At 35.8% G+C, this 18541-nt stretch overlaps 4 protein-coding genes across 4 annotated transcripts in view; 3 read left to right on the forward strand and 1 right to left on the reverse strand.

Annotated features, from left to right (window-relative positions):
• Nucleotides 1-501: 501 nt before the first annotated feature.
• On the reverse strand, nt 502-3025 carry zfand1 (zinc finger, AN1-type domain 1). Its single transcript, XM_043225721.1, has 8 exons — nt 2966-3025; nt 2705-2747; nt 2249-2288; nt 1923-2047; nt 1639-1730; nt 1322-1443; nt 1072-1227; nt 502-806 (listed from the first exon to the last, which is right to left on the reverse strand). The coding sequence occupies exons 1-8, from the start codon at nt 3018-3020 to the stop codon at nt 630-632; spliced, it is 810 nt and encodes a 269-aa protein (XP_043081656.1). The 5' UTR covers nt 3021-3025; the 3' UTR covers nt 502-629.
• A 2529-nt stretch (nt 3026-5554) lies between these two features.
• On the forward strand, nt 5555-8284 carry chmp4c (charged multivesicular body protein 4C). The gene is made up of 5 exons (XM_043225800.1): nt 5555-5979; nt 6955-7132; nt 7360-7468; nt 7663-7789; nt 7896-8284. The coding sequence occupies exons 1-5, from the start codon at nt 5727-5729 to the stop codon at nt 7955-7957; spliced, it is 729 nt and encodes a 242-aa protein (XP_043081735.1). The 5' UTR covers nt 5555-5726; the 3' UTR covers nt 7958-8284.
• A 588-nt stretch (nt 8285-8872) lies between these two features.
• Nucleotides 8873-13677, forward strand: LOC122329613 (GTPase IMAP family member 4). Its single transcript, XM_043225955.1, has 3 exons — nt 8873-8991; nt 10121-10900; nt 12058-13677. Exons 1-3 carry the CDS (start codon nt 8961-8963, stop codon nt 12081-12083), a joined length of 837 nt encoding a protein of 278 aa, XP_043081890.1. The 5' UTR covers nt 8873-8960; the 3' UTR covers nt 12084-13677.
• Nucleotides 13678-14890: 1213 nt separating this feature from the next.
• The window catches only part of asap1b (ArfGAP with SH3 domain, ankyrin repeat and PH domain 1b), a 53979-nt gene continuing 50328 nt past the window's right edge, over nt 14891-18541 (forward strand). Inside the window, 3 exon segments of the mRNA XM_043225954.1 lie at nt 14891-15512; nt 15929-15999; nt 17026-17152. Of these exon segments, the coding sequence (XP_043081889.1) occupies nt 15944-15999; nt 17026-17152 (183 nt within the window). The 5' untranslated portion in view covers nt 14891-15512; nt 15929-15943.

Genomic DNA, 18541 nt, shown 5'->3' on the forward strand with positions numbered 1-18541 from the left:
GTTAGTGATACTCTCCAAAATGATGCTAGACTACATCGAAAATGCTCAATAAACTTGGTATTTTTGTTTTCTTTCTGTACAAAAAGTATTTTCGACACCTCATAACATTATGGTTAAACCACTGATGGTAGATGACTATGTTGACTATGTTTTTCATAATTTTCTGGACCTTTACAGTGTAATTTAGTTGGCAGTCAATGAGACAGCCTTCTGGTTTTGTCCAAAATATGTTCAATTGTGACCCGAACACAAACTAATCTTTTACTGGTTTGGAACAACAAAATTTTCATTTTGGGGTGGAGTAACCTTTTAATGAGTTTTGTTGTTGTTGTTGTTGTTGTTAACAGTCATGGCACCCTGATATTTATGCTACTTTAAATATCAAAATAAATGTAAATTCACAGAAAAAGTGTATTTTAGGCTTTTTCATGTATTAATTGCTCTTTTGTGTTTATGTATTTTTTGAATACATTAATAAACAGGACAAAAAAAAAAGAATCATATCGTTCACTCATTTATTAAAAATAATAAATCATGTGTGGAATATTTTTACAATAGACATAGTATAATCCGCCTTTGTTTTCTACTTCCTCAAACTATTTTACTATAAAATTCTGCGAGATTTTCTCTCAGGAGGAAGATGTATAGGCTGTCACATCATCCAGTCCAGAGCTCTCATTATCCAGATACTCCAGAATGACGTTGCCTCCATTGTGCAGAGGACAGTCTGTATTGGAGAGAAGTGACTGGAGGCTAGCGTCCATCTTAAAGGCTTCACCCGTCTCGGGATGACACAAACGCAGTTTCTGTGCGGAGCATAGCGGTTTGTTAATGTAAATTGTTTTCACCAAATAATAAAGAAATCAATTTGTTACATATTTCTAAAACTGTGGACCCCAACCACATTCCTGGAGCCCAACAATGCACATCTTGCATGTCTCTTAATTAAACACACCTGATTCGACGCTTGAAATGGGTGCACCAGACAAAGGATACATGCAAAATGCACAGGGGAGGGGATGAGGGCACTGTCCCGTAAAACTACATTTTAGTTTCTGCTGTATAACTGACCTTAGCTGTGAGCACATTGTTGTTGTTTTTCAGATTGGCCTGAGATGCAGCAAAGTCCACTACTTTGCCAACACTCCACTTAGAGCAGAAGAACATGGGCAAACTAGGGTCTTTAGCTTCTTTTGGCAGAAACACCTGAAAATACGTCCTTTCTGCCTACAAAGCAGGAATTTCTGATGCAATATTTGTCATACATTAATGCAAAAGAAGGTACTTTGTAATATATATATATATGTTTGGCCCCTTATACCTGTGGCAGGCCTTTATCTCCTGACGCATGCATTTTAAGCTTCATGAGAGCAACCTTTGCAGCGGTTGCAGCGTTTTTTGCTCCTTTTCTGCCTTTACTTGGTGGTGCATTCTTCTTTGAGTCTGTTGGAAGTATTGTGGAAATTATTCTTTGGCTTTAAAAGAATCATTTGGTATAATATTAGACACTACTGCCCTCAAGTGGACAAAATGTACGTACGTATACGACAGTTGCGCAAATAAAATTAATTAAAAATTAATTAAAACCAATAACTTAACCTAAAACCAAATCAAAATAGCGTATTGTTATAAACTGACCCACTATCTTCTGCACCAACTCCTGTGTCGCAGCCATGCGAGGCTTTGGAGTCTCCAGTTTCTCACACTTATGGTCATCCTGATGCCGATGTCTGAAACCAGAGGTAAAAAGACGAGGACCTATTACACCAGCTGCGATTAAAATTTGTCTAATATTATGACAATGACTAAAACATTATTTTACTAAGGTTTTATCTATTGGTCTCTCTGTCCAGTAGGGCGAGACTTCAGTTGTGTCTGAAACGTAATGTACTATTAAATTATGATTTCATGATGTTTTATACGTGAGGCAGAAGTGTTTTTCACAGTGTGGGCAGATGACAGGCAACAGCTCTTTTCCTTTGCAATCCTCAAAGGTACATGGATACGATGTGCTTCCTCCAGACCCAATCTCTTTCTTCACCAGCACCTGAAGGAATTAAGAAAATAATATGTAAAAGTAAAAAAAAACCCCGGAATTGAAAAAAAAACTAACACACACATTATGTATTTATATTTATATAATGTGTGTGTGTACATATTTGAATGTGTTATTGTTTTACACTGTATATTTTACTAATTATTAATTTGACCTTTTTATTTTCCCAAAATAAACCCAATTCTCACTGACCTCTGGACAAGAGTGGGAGTCCCGGCTTCTGTGTTCCAAACTTTACTCAGTACAGGAGAAGTGTTAAGTGAGGAAAAAAACATTGATTGCAATGAATGAAATTAATCTCAAAAGGCCTTATTAGAGACTAATCTTCCTGCACAATCTATAAATGTACTATATAAAAAACATGCGTCTCCCCACAAAATATACTGTAGAATTATAACTTGAAAAACAAAATCAGAATGGTATAGGAATACTATAGTGTTTTTATGGCATTCAAAATATGCCATGGCACCAATATGACAAAAAAAAAATTACAGGACCACCATAATGAGTCATTTTTCTCTTTGTTATCAATCAGATGTGCACTATTTAGTTTAATTCTAGCACAGATCTGAGATTAACTGTTCATATTATAGGAATATAAGAAATATTGTATATGGTGTTTTCAAACCCAAAGGCACATAAACTTACCAAAACACTCCAGAACAGCTGCTGCACACGAATGGCAGAAAGTCTACATTGAAACATGTAACTGATTAATAATAATTCGAATGATATTCCTTTTTTGCTGCTGACTTGCATCACACTGATGATACAGCTCATATTTACAAGGGATATTTAAATAAATAAGGACTTTGGAAACAGACTATAAATTGTCACTCTAGACCCTCTAACCCACTAGAAATGAATCTATTTTTCAATGACTTAGACGGCAAACTTTAAAGAACGTACCTTGTTGTTTGCAAGATTCAATTTCACAATGCTTTCCAATATCTAGTTCAGCCATTTTAAATGACGTCACGCAACAATTTCAAAATAAAAGTCCATTTAAAAAAAACACATCTCAAAATTGTCTCTTTTACAAAGTTTTTATTAGTTATAGCATGAGAATGGAAGTATGATTACGTTTAATTACGTTTACTGAAGCTTTGAAAAGTTTGAATGTTTTTGTTGTCTCTCCTGAAATGAACCATAAAGGAATTTCAGAAAATGATGATGATCATTCTGTGTATTTATTCTTAAAGGTTTTGTGCCTGGTTTGACATGCATGAATTATATCATTAACCCAGTCAAATGAAGATGTTGTAAAATAAATAAATAAATAAATAATCATATTTAAAAATAAGCATTTTTTGAAACCGACATACCAAAAATAATAACTACATACTTCTTCAATCATTGGTTGATGTTTGTGAATGCTATTCTTGTAAAAGAATAAACAGTTCCTACTGCTGGTGCTAATGCAACCAGAAAACCAGCCAGAGGGGAAAATTGGTTTTCTTTACACATGCTGGCTAGTTCCTAGAACTATGTGGTGTTAAAGTGCTTCATGATGCAGCATTCAGGTCCTTGAGAGGGGAACGTTTCAGGGTAATGTACTGTATGTAACTCTGTTTCCTGAAAGAAGAAAGAGACACTTTGTCATTTTCCCATACTTGTGCACCTGTGCTGCTTCGTTAGACAAAAGATGGTGTCACATGCAGATGCCTTTTTATGTCCTCAGAGATGCACCATGCTATATCACCCAACCACCTTTCCTGTAAGAACTGGCATGTGCCTATATATCCATCAGGTTACATAGCATCAACACCATAACACAGCATATCATTCCTGTTTCAGAGAACCAGGTTACGTGTAACCTTACACCTTGTCTAAAATTTCTTTGCAAACTAAATTAGAATTAGAATTCACTGCTGTAAACAGTACATGTTCAGTGTTTACATTACAAAATTATTTCTAAATTGTCCCCTATTTGTATAGATGCTAATACAAAAAGACTAATACCTGTGCGTGTGGTTAGAAAAATATAATTGTTTTGATAGTACTCTTGGTTTTTGAGCCAGTCACATAACTGAAAACTAGAACTAATAATCTTACAGTTTTTCTCAAGTGTCAAAACACTAAACTCCATTCTCTAAACCTAATTCTCAGTGGCTTAAATCCATTTGTCAAATAAATCACATTGAGAAATGCTGGAAGCTGAAGCAACTACAACACAGTGGTTATCATTTACACAAAAAAGCAAAATGGTTTAGCTTTGTTAATATTATTCATAGATAATAGTGTGCTGTAGATTATTAATTATATTGTGTGTGTGTGTGTGTGTGTGTGTGTGTGTTTTATTCCAACTCCCTGCTTTGGGAAATCAGTTATGTATTAGCAGTGTGTTAGAGAAAAAACTGCACCACCTTAATGTAAACCTTTTAATTACAATGTTAACATTTTATGGAAATGCGTGGCATCCTCAGAAATGTATCTTTTTGTTGAAATGAATACACCATATTGCCAAAATTATTGGGTCACCCCCTTCCAACGAACAGGTTTAACTACTTTAGTAATATATAGAGAGTACAAATCTTAATGTTAAAGCATATAATGATATTCTAGGGAATTGGTGTGACTTTAAATGCATTCATTGAGCCAAAAACTCATCATCAAACACCACTTGTCCATTCACCATATGTACAAAGTGATCGGGACACCCCTTCTTTAAAACAGAAAAAGGCACTTCCAGTACTGCGGCAACAAAGATGGAAACATAATTCATATATTTAAAAATTGACTTCCGTCACACTAGCAACAGTTTTGGAAGTGTCTAAAATGACTGCACCCATATGTACAAGTCATTGGTGTTTAGTACTGATTTTTTTGGCTCAAAGAATGCCTTTAAAGTCACACCAGAGGTGTTCAGCTGGGATTAGGATTTGGCTTTACGCAGATCAGTCAAGTTCTTTCCCACTGACTCAGTCAGTCATTTCTTTTTAACCTTGCCTTATACACAGAGGCACTGTCATGTTAGAATAGAAAAGGGTCCTGTCCAAACTGTTATTCTAAAATTAGAAACACAAAATTCCCTAGAATATCATCATATGCTTTACCATTAAGGTTTGTACTCATGGATAAGTAGTCAAACCTGTTTATTAGAAGGGGGTGACCCAATACTTTCGGCAATATAGCATATACTGTGTGTGTGTGTGTATATATATATATATATATATATATATATATATATATATATATATATATATATATATATATATATATATATATATATATATATATATATCTATCCATTTTGTACAGTTATTGAGAAAAGTAGGCTGATATGTAGACTATCACCATGCATGTGCTAGACGAACACCTTACACACTTTAAAATTCCTGGAATTAAAAATATATAGCGAACATCGATAAAGAAAATGGTATTTTAGAGGCTACCTGTCTTACCTGACCAATGAGAGAGCACATACAGGCCAACGTGTGATTCCGCATTTCAAAGGGCGTGTCTTCAGAGACGCTCACGCGGAGCAATTTACGTGCTCTCAGGTGTTGAGTTTCAGGAAGTGTAGGCTTGGACTATGTAGGTGTTTTGAATTGAATCCGAAAAGTAGACTGTCAAGAATTGCCACTTTCTCTCGCGATCCTATAGCTCATCTATCCGGTATTTTAAATCAGTTGGATCTTTAATTGGAATTAAAAGCATTACCCTCAAAATGAGTAAAATTTCAAAAATGTTTAAAGTCAGCTCATCCAGCTCCAGGCCTGGTTCTGGTTCTAGTTCTAGTTCTAGTTCTGGATCCAGTTCTAGATCTAAGCATCGGTCCCGGTCTACTCCATCACCTCAAGAGGCCATCAACAGACTAAGAGAGACAGAAGCCATGCTAACCAAAAAACAGGAATACCTGGAGAGCAGAATCGAGCAGGAGATCATGACTGCCAAGAAGTATGGTACCAAAAACAAGAAAGGTGCGTACAATAGCTCTTTCTTCTAATGGGTTCGTTATGGCCTTGGGGACTTTTTAGTACACCGCTCTCGAAACACAGTTTTAAGATATTTACTTCGTTTATTTTGCAACATAAAACATTGGATAATTCTGTTTTTTATCGTTTCTGACTGTTGTGGTCGTAAACAGGTAATAAACTAATGAAATAAAACGGGTACAAAAGCTGTTGTGGTGCAAATGAGGCAACGAACGTGGGACGGTCATTATTTGTGTGAATAAAATAATTTAAACGTATTTATTTTATTTCCCTCGTTATATACCATATGTTTAAACACTATAGTTTAACACACACACAAAAAAAAATCAATCAATAAATAAAAAATAATACGGCATGAAATGGCAAAAATAATTGTAAAAAATACATTTTGTTGGCCTTTTTCTAACCGGCTGTAAATGATTAAAAGCAAGTTATGTAATGTGTTTTAGAAAATGACATTTACATCTGGAAAGTGTAACAACACCCAGTGAAACATGCTTTTGTTTATGTGGAGTGACGCCCTGTTGCGCAGAAAAAACACTCCTCCTTTACAGTTGTCTCTTTGTACACAGGCTTGTAGTTTACACCCAGATGCCATGGCTGAGCATTCATTTAAATTAATTTCTGTGAGCTTTCTATCTGAGGTTTCGTGTATTTTTCCTGTATTCATTTGATGTTGCGTAATTGACTAAAGTAAACCTAATGTTCGTAAAAAAAATAGTCCAAAGCAATTTCTGAGCTTTCTTCTTCACAAGCTGTGTTGATTCAGCTTCTTTAGATTCCCCTCAGTAGTGAAAGAGCACAACTTAAAAAAGCCTTTTAAAAAATGCAGTGGATCATATTCTTGAATAAAACATGATATAAAAATAAAACCATTAAATTTTATAATATTGTACCTTTGCTGTGTGTTGTATAATGATGATGATGACGATAAATAGCAACTTTTTTTTTCCCCCTTAGCTGCATTACAGGCTCTGAAGAAAAAGAAACGTTTCGAGCAGCAGCTGGCACAGATTGATGGGACCCTGTCCACTATTGAATTCCAGCGAGAGGCGCTCGAGAATGCCACCACAAACACAGAAGTCCTAAAGAACATGAGTTATGCAGCTAAAGCCATCAAAGGGGTTCACCAGAACATGTGTGTTTCATCATTGCTTGTGTTTTTCCAGTTATCGTTACTTTCAGTTATCGTCAGGAATACTTCATTTGATCGATCGATATTAAAAATGATGTAAAAGGTTTATTTTATTGCATGCATTAGTTCTGTAAATATTCAAATATACCAGTAGATGAAGTGTAAACCTGATGTTTCTTGTTGTGTGCAGATGTCATCAGATCTTTAAACGTTCTGTCTCTTGTTTTCAGAGATCTGGATAAGATTGACTCCCTTATGCAGGACATTACAGAGCAACAGGAAGTAGCTCAAGAGATCAGTGACGCCATCTCAAAACCTTTTGGGGATCAGTTTGATGAGGTAGGTCTTACAAATTAAATAAAGAATAATTAATTACCCCCACATGTAAAGTTTATGATGGTTTTTGCCCTCTTCTTTTTTTTTCTTTCTTTATTTCTTTTTGGCAGCTTTTTGAATGTTTTTGGTTATTTATAACCGCGTAGATTGTTTACTTTTATTTATAAAGTGATCTGTGCTCATTGAATTTTTTTCAGGATGAATTGTTGGCAGAGCTGGCAGAGTTAGAACAGGAAGAACTAGAAGAAAGTATGAAGAATATGGGCAGGTTACCAAGTGTACCGACCACCAAACTACCCAGCGCAAGATCAAGCCATCGTGCAAGTGAGTATATAGACGCCCACACTTTCAGTTTCTACAACAAAATGCCAATTAGGCCTTTTATGCAGTCACTGCTTCATCTAAAAGTCTATATATTTTACCCTTTCAGCCTCAAAGAAAAGAGTGGACGATGATCATGACATGAAGAGGCTGGCTGCCTGGGCTTCATAAGCAGCAATGCATATACAATCAATCTTATTTTTGCTTTCTTTCTTTCTTTCTTTTTAAACTTGCACTGTTTCTCTACATCTAAGCATTTGTGTCAAATTATAAGAGGCCTTTTTAGTAGAGAAATTAAGATGAACATAATTATTCAAAGTAATAATTTTATGTATTGATGTTTAAGATGAAGGATTACTGCTGGCAACTTGTTGTACATAGTAATGTTTTATTAGTGAAGGATGTTTTAATTAAATGTAAATATAGTTTAAAGTGTCATTTAAATGTAAATGTTGAATCAGGATTTGGGTAAAAAAATAATAAATGTTACTTATTGGATGATTATGTATCAGGTGCATGATTTAAGACTGTGCTTACAACGTTGTAAAGCATTGGTTTGGACAATTATTGTTAGTAACTAATAAGTAACCGTGTACCGTGTTTTTGGAAAAAACTAAAAGCTTGTCAGAACCCTCGTGTCCGCTAGATGGCATCGTGAGTTCGCTTTGAGCGCGCGATCTTTCCTGTTGGTGATGGCAACGTCTGACTCGTTGCGAATCGGTTCATTTGAATCGCTTGTTTCTGAGAACTTTTTTCAATACACATTTTATTGTTTTTATTAATAAGAGTATTTGTTTTTTAATGTCATCTTTTCCATTTAGCTATGATTCAGCTAATAATACTCTAAAATTATTTGGAACCTTTTATTTAATTTGCAATTGCATTTACATAATACTAATTCACTTAAATATATGGGTCAAATGTTGATTAAGGGCTAACCTTTTCTCAACCAAGGCATAACGTATTACAAAATTTCGTTTGCTACAACTGTTCTTCGATATTTTACTCGAGAACCGTTGAGGTTGGTTCAACCGATTCATTGAAAGGATCCGACTCAAAGCGATTCATTCGTGAATCAGAGTCGGACAGCTCTCCCGCCCTTCAAGAGGCAAGCAGGAAATTGCTCTTTTCTCCCGGATTACTGACACGTCCAAAGTTACTAAAAGGCATCGTCATGAGCTCAGTCAGGCCATCAGTTTCAACCGGTAAGTAGTTGGAAAGTATAATATTCAATAATGCGTTATATCGCAGCAGTTTTTTTAAATTTAAATTTGGCTTTGTGCGTACTACTGTAGCCGGTAAGTGTGTGTCGAGGCAATGTAACACGTCTCACTGTTTTCCACTGCTCTCAGGTATGACCCTCACAGGTGGACTAAAGGCACAATAGAAACTCTCGCATTATAAACATCCATTAGTTTTTCATTATGAATTATATTAAAGTGTTAAACAATAATTTACAGTGACTGTTTTACATAGGAGCACCTTTTAGTCCGTCACCGCTCTATAGTCTAACGTAGTGTGTTTTAGAGTAAAAGTCCAATTTGAAGGTTCATGGTGATTTTTTTTAATAGTTAATGCATTAGTGTTAATGTTTCTTGGCAGGATAGCTGAATATTTTGAAATTAATAATAAATGTAAAGATCTGGGACATGTATTTCCTCCTTGCTTAAGCCTTAAGGAGAAACTATGTCGTAAGATCACATTTCAGATATAGACATTCTGTGCTTTCAGAGTTTACATCATTGAGAAAATCCTTCCTGATTAAAGCTTCCATGACTTTTGTGTCTCCATACCGTGTTAATGTTAACTGAAATACATTTAAACATATGCGGTCGAATTATATAAAAAAAAATGTTTAAAGGGATTTATTTAATACAAAATGGATTATTAACTATTATTACAATTTAATTATTACAATTTTTTCTAATAAAATCAAGATGAAGATAAAACCATACCTTCTTAAATCTTCAGAACCATTTTGCACAAAGTAAACTGTTTTGATTGGACAATAGCCTTTTTTAGTTCGTGAATTATCATAACTAGACAATTTTATCATTTCGTGTGCATTATAAGTTTTACGCAATACACAAAATGAATAATCCAAAGGAGATGGTGGTATTAAAGATGGGATGATTTTTGTCATTTGTTTCGACCCTCAGTTCGAGCCCTGCATATACCAGTCAAAATCTGACATATTAAATAGTTTCTAAAGACTGGAATATTGACTGCTATAAATTAGCCTTGATATCACAGAAATATATTCAGTTTGAAAATATATTAAAGATTAGAAAGCCTCCCAAATATACAAATAATAAATGTATTTGTACGTTACAGTTGATGAGCAGCTTGATCCCGAGGAAGAGAAACGGTTGGCTGCAGCTGCACGTGAAGCTAACCGTCTCCCAGAGCTCCGGCTGATCCTGCTGGGTTGGCGATGGCCAGGTAAAAGCCTAACCGGCAACACTATTCTGGGCCGCGAAGAGTTTCGTCTGGAACGTGCCGCTGAATTCTGTGTAAAGCGCGACACTGAGGTGGATCGACGCAAAGTAACAGTGGTCGACACTCCTGGCTGGTTCTCAGCCCAGACCACACCAATGGACTACCAGCAGGAGATGGTCCGAAGCGTTACTATGTGCCAACCTGGTCCCCATGCATTCCTGCTGGTCATACCTGTGGGCATGTTTACAGAAACAGACCGGGCTCGTATAGAGGAGAACTTAGCACTTTTTGGGGAGGATGTGTGGAAGCACACCATGGTGGTGTTCACCTGGGCGGAGGTTTTAAAGGACAGGTCTATAGAAAGACACATACGAAGGGAAGGTCGTGACCTTCAGTGGGTGGTGGACAAGTGTAAGAAGAGGTACCATGTCATTAATAATTATATTTTTGGCGAGCACCCACAGCTGCCTCAGCTGATGGAGAAGGTTGAGAAGATTGTAGCTGAAGAAGGTGGTTGCTTTACCCTTAAGACAGATGAAACCAAAACACAAAGTCAAACTCAGAGTCCGAAACTGAACACCAGTTCACTGAAAGAGAACAGGGAGCTCGGCGCTAGACCCAAACAGAACGGGTCTTGCAACTCGCTGCGGGCCATGGACGTGGACCCTCCACAGAGTGAGTATACAACACACAATAGCATTCACAGGGCCGTTCTTGTTATCGGTTATTAGTTTGTACATCTTACATCATGTTAGACTGTCACGCTGTTGTTTTATTAAACTTACTTTTTTCTATTTAAGTAAATGAACAAAAATAATTACAAGATGCATTCAATTATTCATTACAGAAAAGAATTTGTGTAAACAGTAATTGTTTAAATCCAATCAATTCAGAAACGCCAAAATTAAATCCCACCAAACACAGAAAGGCATCACAACAGGAAAGTAGAACTACAGTTTAATGCTGACTTTAATGCCAGAAGTTTATTTTTTTAATGCATTTGTTCTTTGAAAAATTAATCTTTAATTATTTTTTAATAACATAATGTACTATAACGTAACACGCTGACTACTGTAATATTAATAGATATAATATATAATATAAATGTGTATATTTCATGAAACGTTGTTTACTTTTAGCAAACAACAAAAAATACTATTAAATAGTGCTGTCAAATGATTAATCGCATCCAAAATAAGTTGTTCGCATAATGAGTGTGTACTGTGCATATTAATGTATATAAATAAAAACACATGCAAGTATATGTTTAAGAAACATATTGTTATATTAAAAATTATACATCATAAAATAATATAAATATCTAAATGTATACACATGTAAATATTTTTTAAATATATACAGTATCTGTGTATTATATATAAATAAATACACATAATAAACAGCATACATTATGTAACAAACACTTTTATTTTGGATGCAATTATTCACAATTGCTTGACAGCACTAAAATTGTATAATTAAAATGTATTATTAGGTTGCAAATGATTATTTAATTCTCGCAACTATATTGTAACTATATTGTATATTTGTATTCACCAGATAAAGAATTAATTCAGTACTGTAAAATTGGGCCGGTTGCATAAAAGGTTTAGGCTAGGCTTAAAATTCTTTATTTAAAACTGATCGTATTTTTCAGTTGAATCCAAAAATAATACCAAATACCATTTGGCTAACCGTTAGTTGGTTAAACTTGTACTTAGGACACGGTCTTAATATTGATTTATGCAACTGGCTTGTAGTGTTTTAGCAAAAAAAATGTTGCATAATACAATATGGCATTTGTGTGATGTCATTTCTATTTATCTCTGCAGGTTTGGTTGAAGGAGTGAGTGACTAAAGCTGAGATAACGGTTCCAGTGCTGCTGTATTCATTACCTCAATTCCCCCGCGCTTAAATTATGAAACACCCACTAGCCACATATCGGTCCACCAGTCTAGGCAGCTTCAGGTTGTAGGGTGTACAGGCATGTCGCGGTAACATATACTTCTTACTCCAGAGAATATAATATGTTAACAATGCTAATTTTCATCAGAGGTTGAATCGGTGTTAGCAAATCAGTTGTACTACATCAAAACCATTTGTAATGATACAATAACATGCAGATATCGCTACTATCCACACTTTCACAAGCAGCCCTGTCTCTACACTGTGTTATGTCTGAAGTATCCACTGGTCCATTAGTCAAAGAGAAGCACTCAACATGAATTATTTGCACTAATGAGTTTAACATAACCTGATAGCTTGTAAAATGCCCCAGCTAATGCACTAATATTGTTATTAGAGATAAGTCTCTGTCGCCGTCACATTATTGCAGCATTGGTTAGTTATATTGGTGACAGTTGCTATGGAGTTATAAATGATCCAAAACCATGTTACATTTTCAGTTATTTCACATCTGAGTTAGCTGCTGTTTCAGGTACTTTAGATAACATTTTTAAATGTTTTCTAATGAGATTATTTTAGTATCATTAGTGCTGTTTAATTATTGGAGTGTGTTCTTAAATGCTTTTAAGTTACTGATTGTTTTAGGATTACTGTGATGTTTTTCCCCCTCTATCATGTGTACTTCTTCATAAATGGTTGTCAAAGTTCTGGCACTGACACAGGAGTATCAACATTCGTATCTTCCATTAATGGATTTACATTAGCACATCCCTGTTTAGATCTGTTAGCATTCTGAAAGCCATAAAAATCTGCTTTCCAAATATCTGTGTGACCAGTTTATCGTGAGCTGTTTTTCATCGTCTTGCAGTTGTCCTAACAATCATGTAAAGCTGCAGTCAGTCTTATATTTTATACTTTAACCTTGACAGAGTTGATGCAGTTAGGGTGGGTTTAACCAAAATTATGAATTTAAGTAATTTTGTTAATAACTTTGAAATAATCTGGCCCTATACATAATGTTGCACATTTGTTATTTCTTATAATCACTAGGTGGCGCCTTAATTCTTCATATGTGAGAATATCTTTTTACAAGCATGGTCATGGTCTGCAGTGACAGGTACATTGTTAATAATTATAATTATTTAATTCTATATCTAGCTGAATATTTCATATTAAAGTATTCAAACATAAAATTATATGTGGGTAAAGAAAAAGACAACACAATCATGTTGAAAACACGTCAGTTATAAACCAGAGGTGGAGGAGGACACATTTGTAGTCCATTAGACCACTAAAACAAAAACAAAAAAAATGTCCACTCCACTGTAGACCACTTGTATATTAAAATCAATGCATGTGTACTCTACCCATAACTCTCTGCAGTGTATTGATCAACATAGCGTCAATCTCAGCATTGTTTGATGGTGATAGTAGTGTTTTGTTCTTTAATAACATCCTTAATAGTATAAGCGGCTGGATGTCCACACTTCTGTCTGGACGTTATAACAGCAGAAAAGTTAAAAATATATAAACAAATGCAAACCAACTACAGTGTATCTCTTTTTATATGTATTTACTTTTACAAACACAAACAAAAATGCATATAAAATAAAAATATACATATAAAATTTGAATAAATAAGTTTTCTAATGGTGTATGATTTGTTATGATAGGGCAATATTTGGCTGAAATATAACTATTTGAAAATCTGGAATCTAAATATTGAGAAAATATCCTTTTAAAGTTGTCCAAATGAAATCCCTAGCAGTGCATATTGTAATCAAAAATTACATTTTGATATATTTACAGTAGATCATTTACAAAATATTTTCATGGAACATTACTTAATGTCGTAATGATTTTTGGCATAAAAGAAAAATCAATCATTTTGATACATACAATGTTTTTTTTGCTACAAATACAGCCTTGCTACTTATGGCTGGCTTTGTTGTCCAGGCGCACATATATAAAAGTGCACCATGTGAAGTAGTAATCTACTGTTGTTCATCCCGTGTGCCATGTTCTCTGCCTATAGCAAATGAATGACGATTCAACAGCAACCTCATCATTACAAGTCTTTTTGCAAGCCAGAGATTTGAGGAGACATTCCATATCAGGAAAACATGCGGGAAATTATTCAGCAGTTGGCAAGAGGAATTTAAGTATACCCATAGGACTGCTGGGATTGTCAAGAGGCCCGTTTCTATGTGAAACGTGTTTAAGTTCTGCATTTCCTCAAGAAACGTTTGCATTCGTTTGCAAAAGCATGTTGAAAACATTTTGAGAGAACGCATATTTTTTTAATATCCCCCATAGTCCATGGCATCGCTGGTAATCAGACAGTGTTTGTTTTATTTCTTCGGGGGCTTTTTCTCTATTTTAATAATTAATTTAGATTTAATAAGGTATTTAATTGGACAAAAGTAGACAAGTTAAATAAAATAACTACGTGTCTCAGAAAAAAAAAGTCCAGTGACATCCTCTTTTGACTCCCTGTCCTTAAACCCAAGCCCTTTCCCACATGAGTCAGCACAGACAAAACATTTACTTTTGGGTACTTCCCAGTAAAACGAAGTAAATCCCATGTTCCAGGAATCCCTTAGCTTTAGCAGTTCCTCTTTAGGTGACGATGTGTTACCGTCTTGCCTTTATAAATACTTCTCGGCTGGAAATATCATTGTTTCCCTTTAAACAAAATAGCAACCCTTAAAAAAAAAAAAAAAAAAAACAGGAAAATAACACAAAGCCAGACTGGAAAATAAATGAAATACAAGTCTGTTTGAGTGGCTTAAGATGAGATATGAGGAAAAAAAGGTACTAAGTGTGATATCAAATGAATTGCAATAGGATTTATTTAAATGATTTTCATAAAAAAAAAAACATATTTAAAACCTACATAATGCATTAGCGTAATCCGAATCTCTTTGCATTGACTATTTACATCAAACGACCTGAATCTAACAACATTAAGCTATTTCATAGTTAATAAAATTATTATTCTACATGCAGTCAAGCGTGACCCCAGTGCTCCCCATTCCCTAAGACGGCCATGTGTGGAATATCACTCTGTCTGAGTGGCAGAAATTACATGTGAGGGCACTTCACTTGAGCAGACACATGTTTACACAGATCTCACATTTCCTGTCCCAGGTCTCCTGGATTTCCGTAGTTCCTGAGCCATTAGGTTCTGGATCCTGTAGCCATTGTAACAGGCTATTTTTCAGCACACATGGTCGCTTCTCCCTTCCTCTCTGAGCAGGGAAGGGACTCGGTATCTGAATACCCACTAAACTCACTAAAGAGAGGATGGCAGAGAGACTAATATGAACAGCACAATATTGGAATATACTCACTTTATAAGCGTGTGTTGTATCAATCTTGGTGAGTACTATGGCACACACACACATATATATATACGTATCTGCTGCTGTATATTATCTTACAGTTCATGTTTTTCTTTTAGCTTGTAGGGACGTGCTTAATAAATTAGGTCTATTATTATTATATTTAAAGCAATGCTTTTTTATGTTGGATACAGGAATGTACGGAAAGGCATAAAGCAAATATAGAACTGCTTTTCCTCTGGTTTAAGTCTAGTTTATTGCAATTAAATATTGAATATGAATATGGGTCTGTACTGTAATTGTCTTTTTTACTGTAGGGCAACATCAAGGAAATGTTATGTGTTCCTTTTCTTACCAAAATCCCCGCTAAATGTCAGCAAAGCCAGATCTGTAAATAAAGCACTCTTCCCATATGATCTGTTTTTTTTTTGTTTTTTTTTTCCCCCATTAAAGCCACAAGCTGAAGTCATGAGATCATCTTCCTCTCGTCTTAGTTTTTCTTCTAAGGAGCCTATATGGAACCGGTAAGAAGTTCTGTTTTTAGATAGGCTATATAAGCAATCAAAATACTGAAAACGGAATATTGCAATTGCGTCCATTTTTTTCCACTGTTATGAGTCAAAATTATTTCAAGTAAATTTTACATGCATTTCACCATTTAACCTGTAGAAGTCGCACTTGCTACATTATCATTACTGGATGCTTAAAATATGTAAACGCACTAATAAACTCAAATCGATCATTTATTACACTCAATCCAAAACTGTATAAATCGCTTGATCGGTCGTTACTTAAATTAAAGAGGCCTACGGATGGATGCTCGCCTTTTTTTTTAAAGCGAATTTGCATTTGACGATGTATAAAAATGTTTTTTTTTAGCTAACTTCTCTAAACATGGTGTTTTGTCCACAGAAATCTAGTTAGGCCTGCGTTTCAATGCATTTCACAGATACATGATACCAGCCGCTGGACTCCTGCCCACGGAGCCAGTGTGAGTGGGTTTAGCGAGAGTAGAGGCATGCGCAGAGGGGTGGGTGGGTGAATGTAGAGCAGAGCGCGCGGATGTCACACACCGCGTTGCGCATTTCACACGATCTGAGTACAGGGAGCGAACAGCGGAGTATGAATACACGCACAGACATCCACGCACGGGAATATCTTTCGATAAGACGTTAGCAGAGTATCGGTCGTAAACATCGCGCGGAGGGGGAACGTTATGTGGGCATCATTTAACGGCGCGTGCTGCTGGAATCGCGACTAAACAACTCTGGTCAACTCTGATCATCATATTCGAAGGGCGAGGGGTGAAACGGCTTGCCATCCCAGGCTGAACCCCTTCAAAAAATAACGGGTCGTTGAGTTTCCTGGAGGCAGAATCGCTTAGCGCGTGCTAGTAGTTTGTTTTGCGCGTGCTGCTGCAGCAGGCATCTCACGCACCGTTAGCTCAACATCTCCACGGCCTCGGAACTTCATTTGTTTTTCTCGTTTTGATGCGTTTGATCGCCTGAGCACACGTTTCTATCTATTCCCTGGACGAACCCACGCTTTAGGATGCCAGATCAAATATCGGTGTCGGAGTTTCTGTCGGAAACAACAGAGGATTACAACTCTCCCACTACATCCAGCTTCACCACCCGCCTGCAGAGCTGCAGGAATACAGTCAGTGTGTTAGAGGAGGTAAGAAACTGCTTGCTTTTCGCATGCACCGTTGCATTTGTGCAGTGCATCTGTTGTTTACGTTGACCATTTACATCCGTACATTGCATCTGTTTATATTGCTACCTCTTTACATTGATACTTTGTATTAGCGTATTGCATGTTTGTTTACTTTGAGACTTAATATATTGCGTTAATGCATGTTTACAGTGGTTCATTGCATAAATACATTGCACCTCGCACGAGTAAAGTACTTAGCCTCTATTGTTATTACTGTATTGTATTCGTTTATTACATCTGTTTACAGATGGCCATTGAATGTTTACATTTGTCCATTGCATCTGTTTACATTTGTCCATTGCATCTGTTCATTGCATCTTCTTGCATTTGTCACTTGCATCATTTTACAGTAGCACATTGCATTAGTGTATTGGGATCTATATTGGGCATATGATTACATCAATTAGTTGGATTTGGTAACTTTGGTATCATATATTTGAGCAAAATTATCTTTTTACAGTTTTGCTTTGCATCATTGCATTGCACCGGTTTACATTGCATCTAATACTTTGTATCACTATGGGGCCTGTTTAGTGCATTTTATTTTGGTGCTACTCCTTTTATATTTAATATACATATTTGTTTACATGGCTATCCTGCAATTTCTTTCTTTTTTCGGTGCACTGGTATGTTGCATCTCTTTAGGCAGTGAGCAACAGTCTGTAGTGTGGGCTGCAGTTTTGTTCAGCCAGCTGGTCTGGCTTCTGATTCTACTGATGATTCATTGGGTGTACAACCGTTGAAAGTCTACGCCAGCATTGAGAGTCATCTCTTGGATGATATGGATGTTTTTGTGATTCATAACAACCGATTTATAAAATGGCTAAGATGGATTCATGGTAAAATGCCCCTGAGAGCATGCACTTGTGCTGTGCATGTATCACCTTTAAATGCACATTGGCACAGGGTTTTGTCGAGGTTCAGGAGCTACTCCCCAAGGGATGGTCTCATTTTGCTTACAGTGAATTACTGGAATGGCAAAAAGCATATCCAAACCTGATCATGTGTGTGGGTTTTAAGAGATTAGTGTCAAAAACATATCACAATATAAGCATCTTTATAACATTTTGCACCACACAATTGTACCACTTCTGCTCGTATGTGGATGACAGGAAGCTGTTCTTGCAATGATTTGAACATAGAGTGATGAAATATCACTTTTAAGCACCACTTCCCTTTTAAAGTAAGCTGAGATGGTCATTTTCAATAACAATGGCAATTGAATATGCATGGCAACAGTAGGCAATGGTAGCCTAAATGTTAAGTGCTAAAAAGGTATATTTAGATTACATGGGATAAGGCTCTAAACAAGCAATGATATTGTGTGGAAATGTTTGAATCCTCATTTTT

The sequence above is a fragment of the Puntigrus tetrazona genome, chromosome 24, assembly GCF_018831695.1.
Source record: "Puntigrus tetrazona isolate hp1 chromosome 24, ASM1883169v1, whole genome shotgun sequence".
Taxonomy (NCBI): Eukaryota; Metazoa; Chordata; class Actinopteri; order Cypriniformes; family Cyprinidae; genus Puntigrus; species Puntigrus tetrazona.

Bases quoted from the DNA above. Each gene is read 5' to 3' on its own strand.
- zfand1 (XM_043225721.1), bottom strand. From the start codon at position 3,020: ATGGCTGAACTAGATATTGGAAAGCATTGTGAAATTGAATCTTGCAAA. The intron at 1,731-1,922 runs GTATAAAACATC...CTCTGGTTTCAG, and splicing joins GAAAAACACTTCTGCCTCAC to ACATCGGCATCAGGATGACC. The intron at 1,228-1,321 runs GTATAAGGGGCC...CCTGCTTTGTAG, and splicing joins GAGATAAAGGCCTGCCACAG to GCAGAAAGGACGTATTTTCA.
- chmp4c (XM_043225800.1), top strand. From the start codon at position 5,727: ATGAGTAAAATTTCAAAAATGTTTAAAGTCAGCTCATCCAGCTCCAGG. The intron at 5,980-6,954 runs GTGCGTACAATA...TTTCCCCCTTAG, and splicing joins TGGTACCAAAAACAAGAAAG to CTGCATTACAGGCTCTGAAG. The intron at 7,469-7,662 runs GTAGGTCTTACA...AATTTTTTTCAG, and splicing joins TTGGGGATCAGTTTGATGAG to GATGAATTGTTGGCAGAGCT.
- LOC122329613 (XM_043225955.1), top strand. From the start codon at position 8,961: ATGAGCTCAGTCAGGCCATCAGTTTCAACCG. The intron at 8,992-10,120 runs GTAAGTAGTTGG...TGTACGTTACAG, and splicing joins CAGGCCATCAGTTTCAACCG to TTGATGAGCAGCTTGATCCC. The intron at 10,901-12,057 runs GTGAGTATACAA...TTATCTCTGCAG, and splicing joins GGACGTGGACCCTCCACAGA to GTTTGGTTGAAGGAGTGAGT.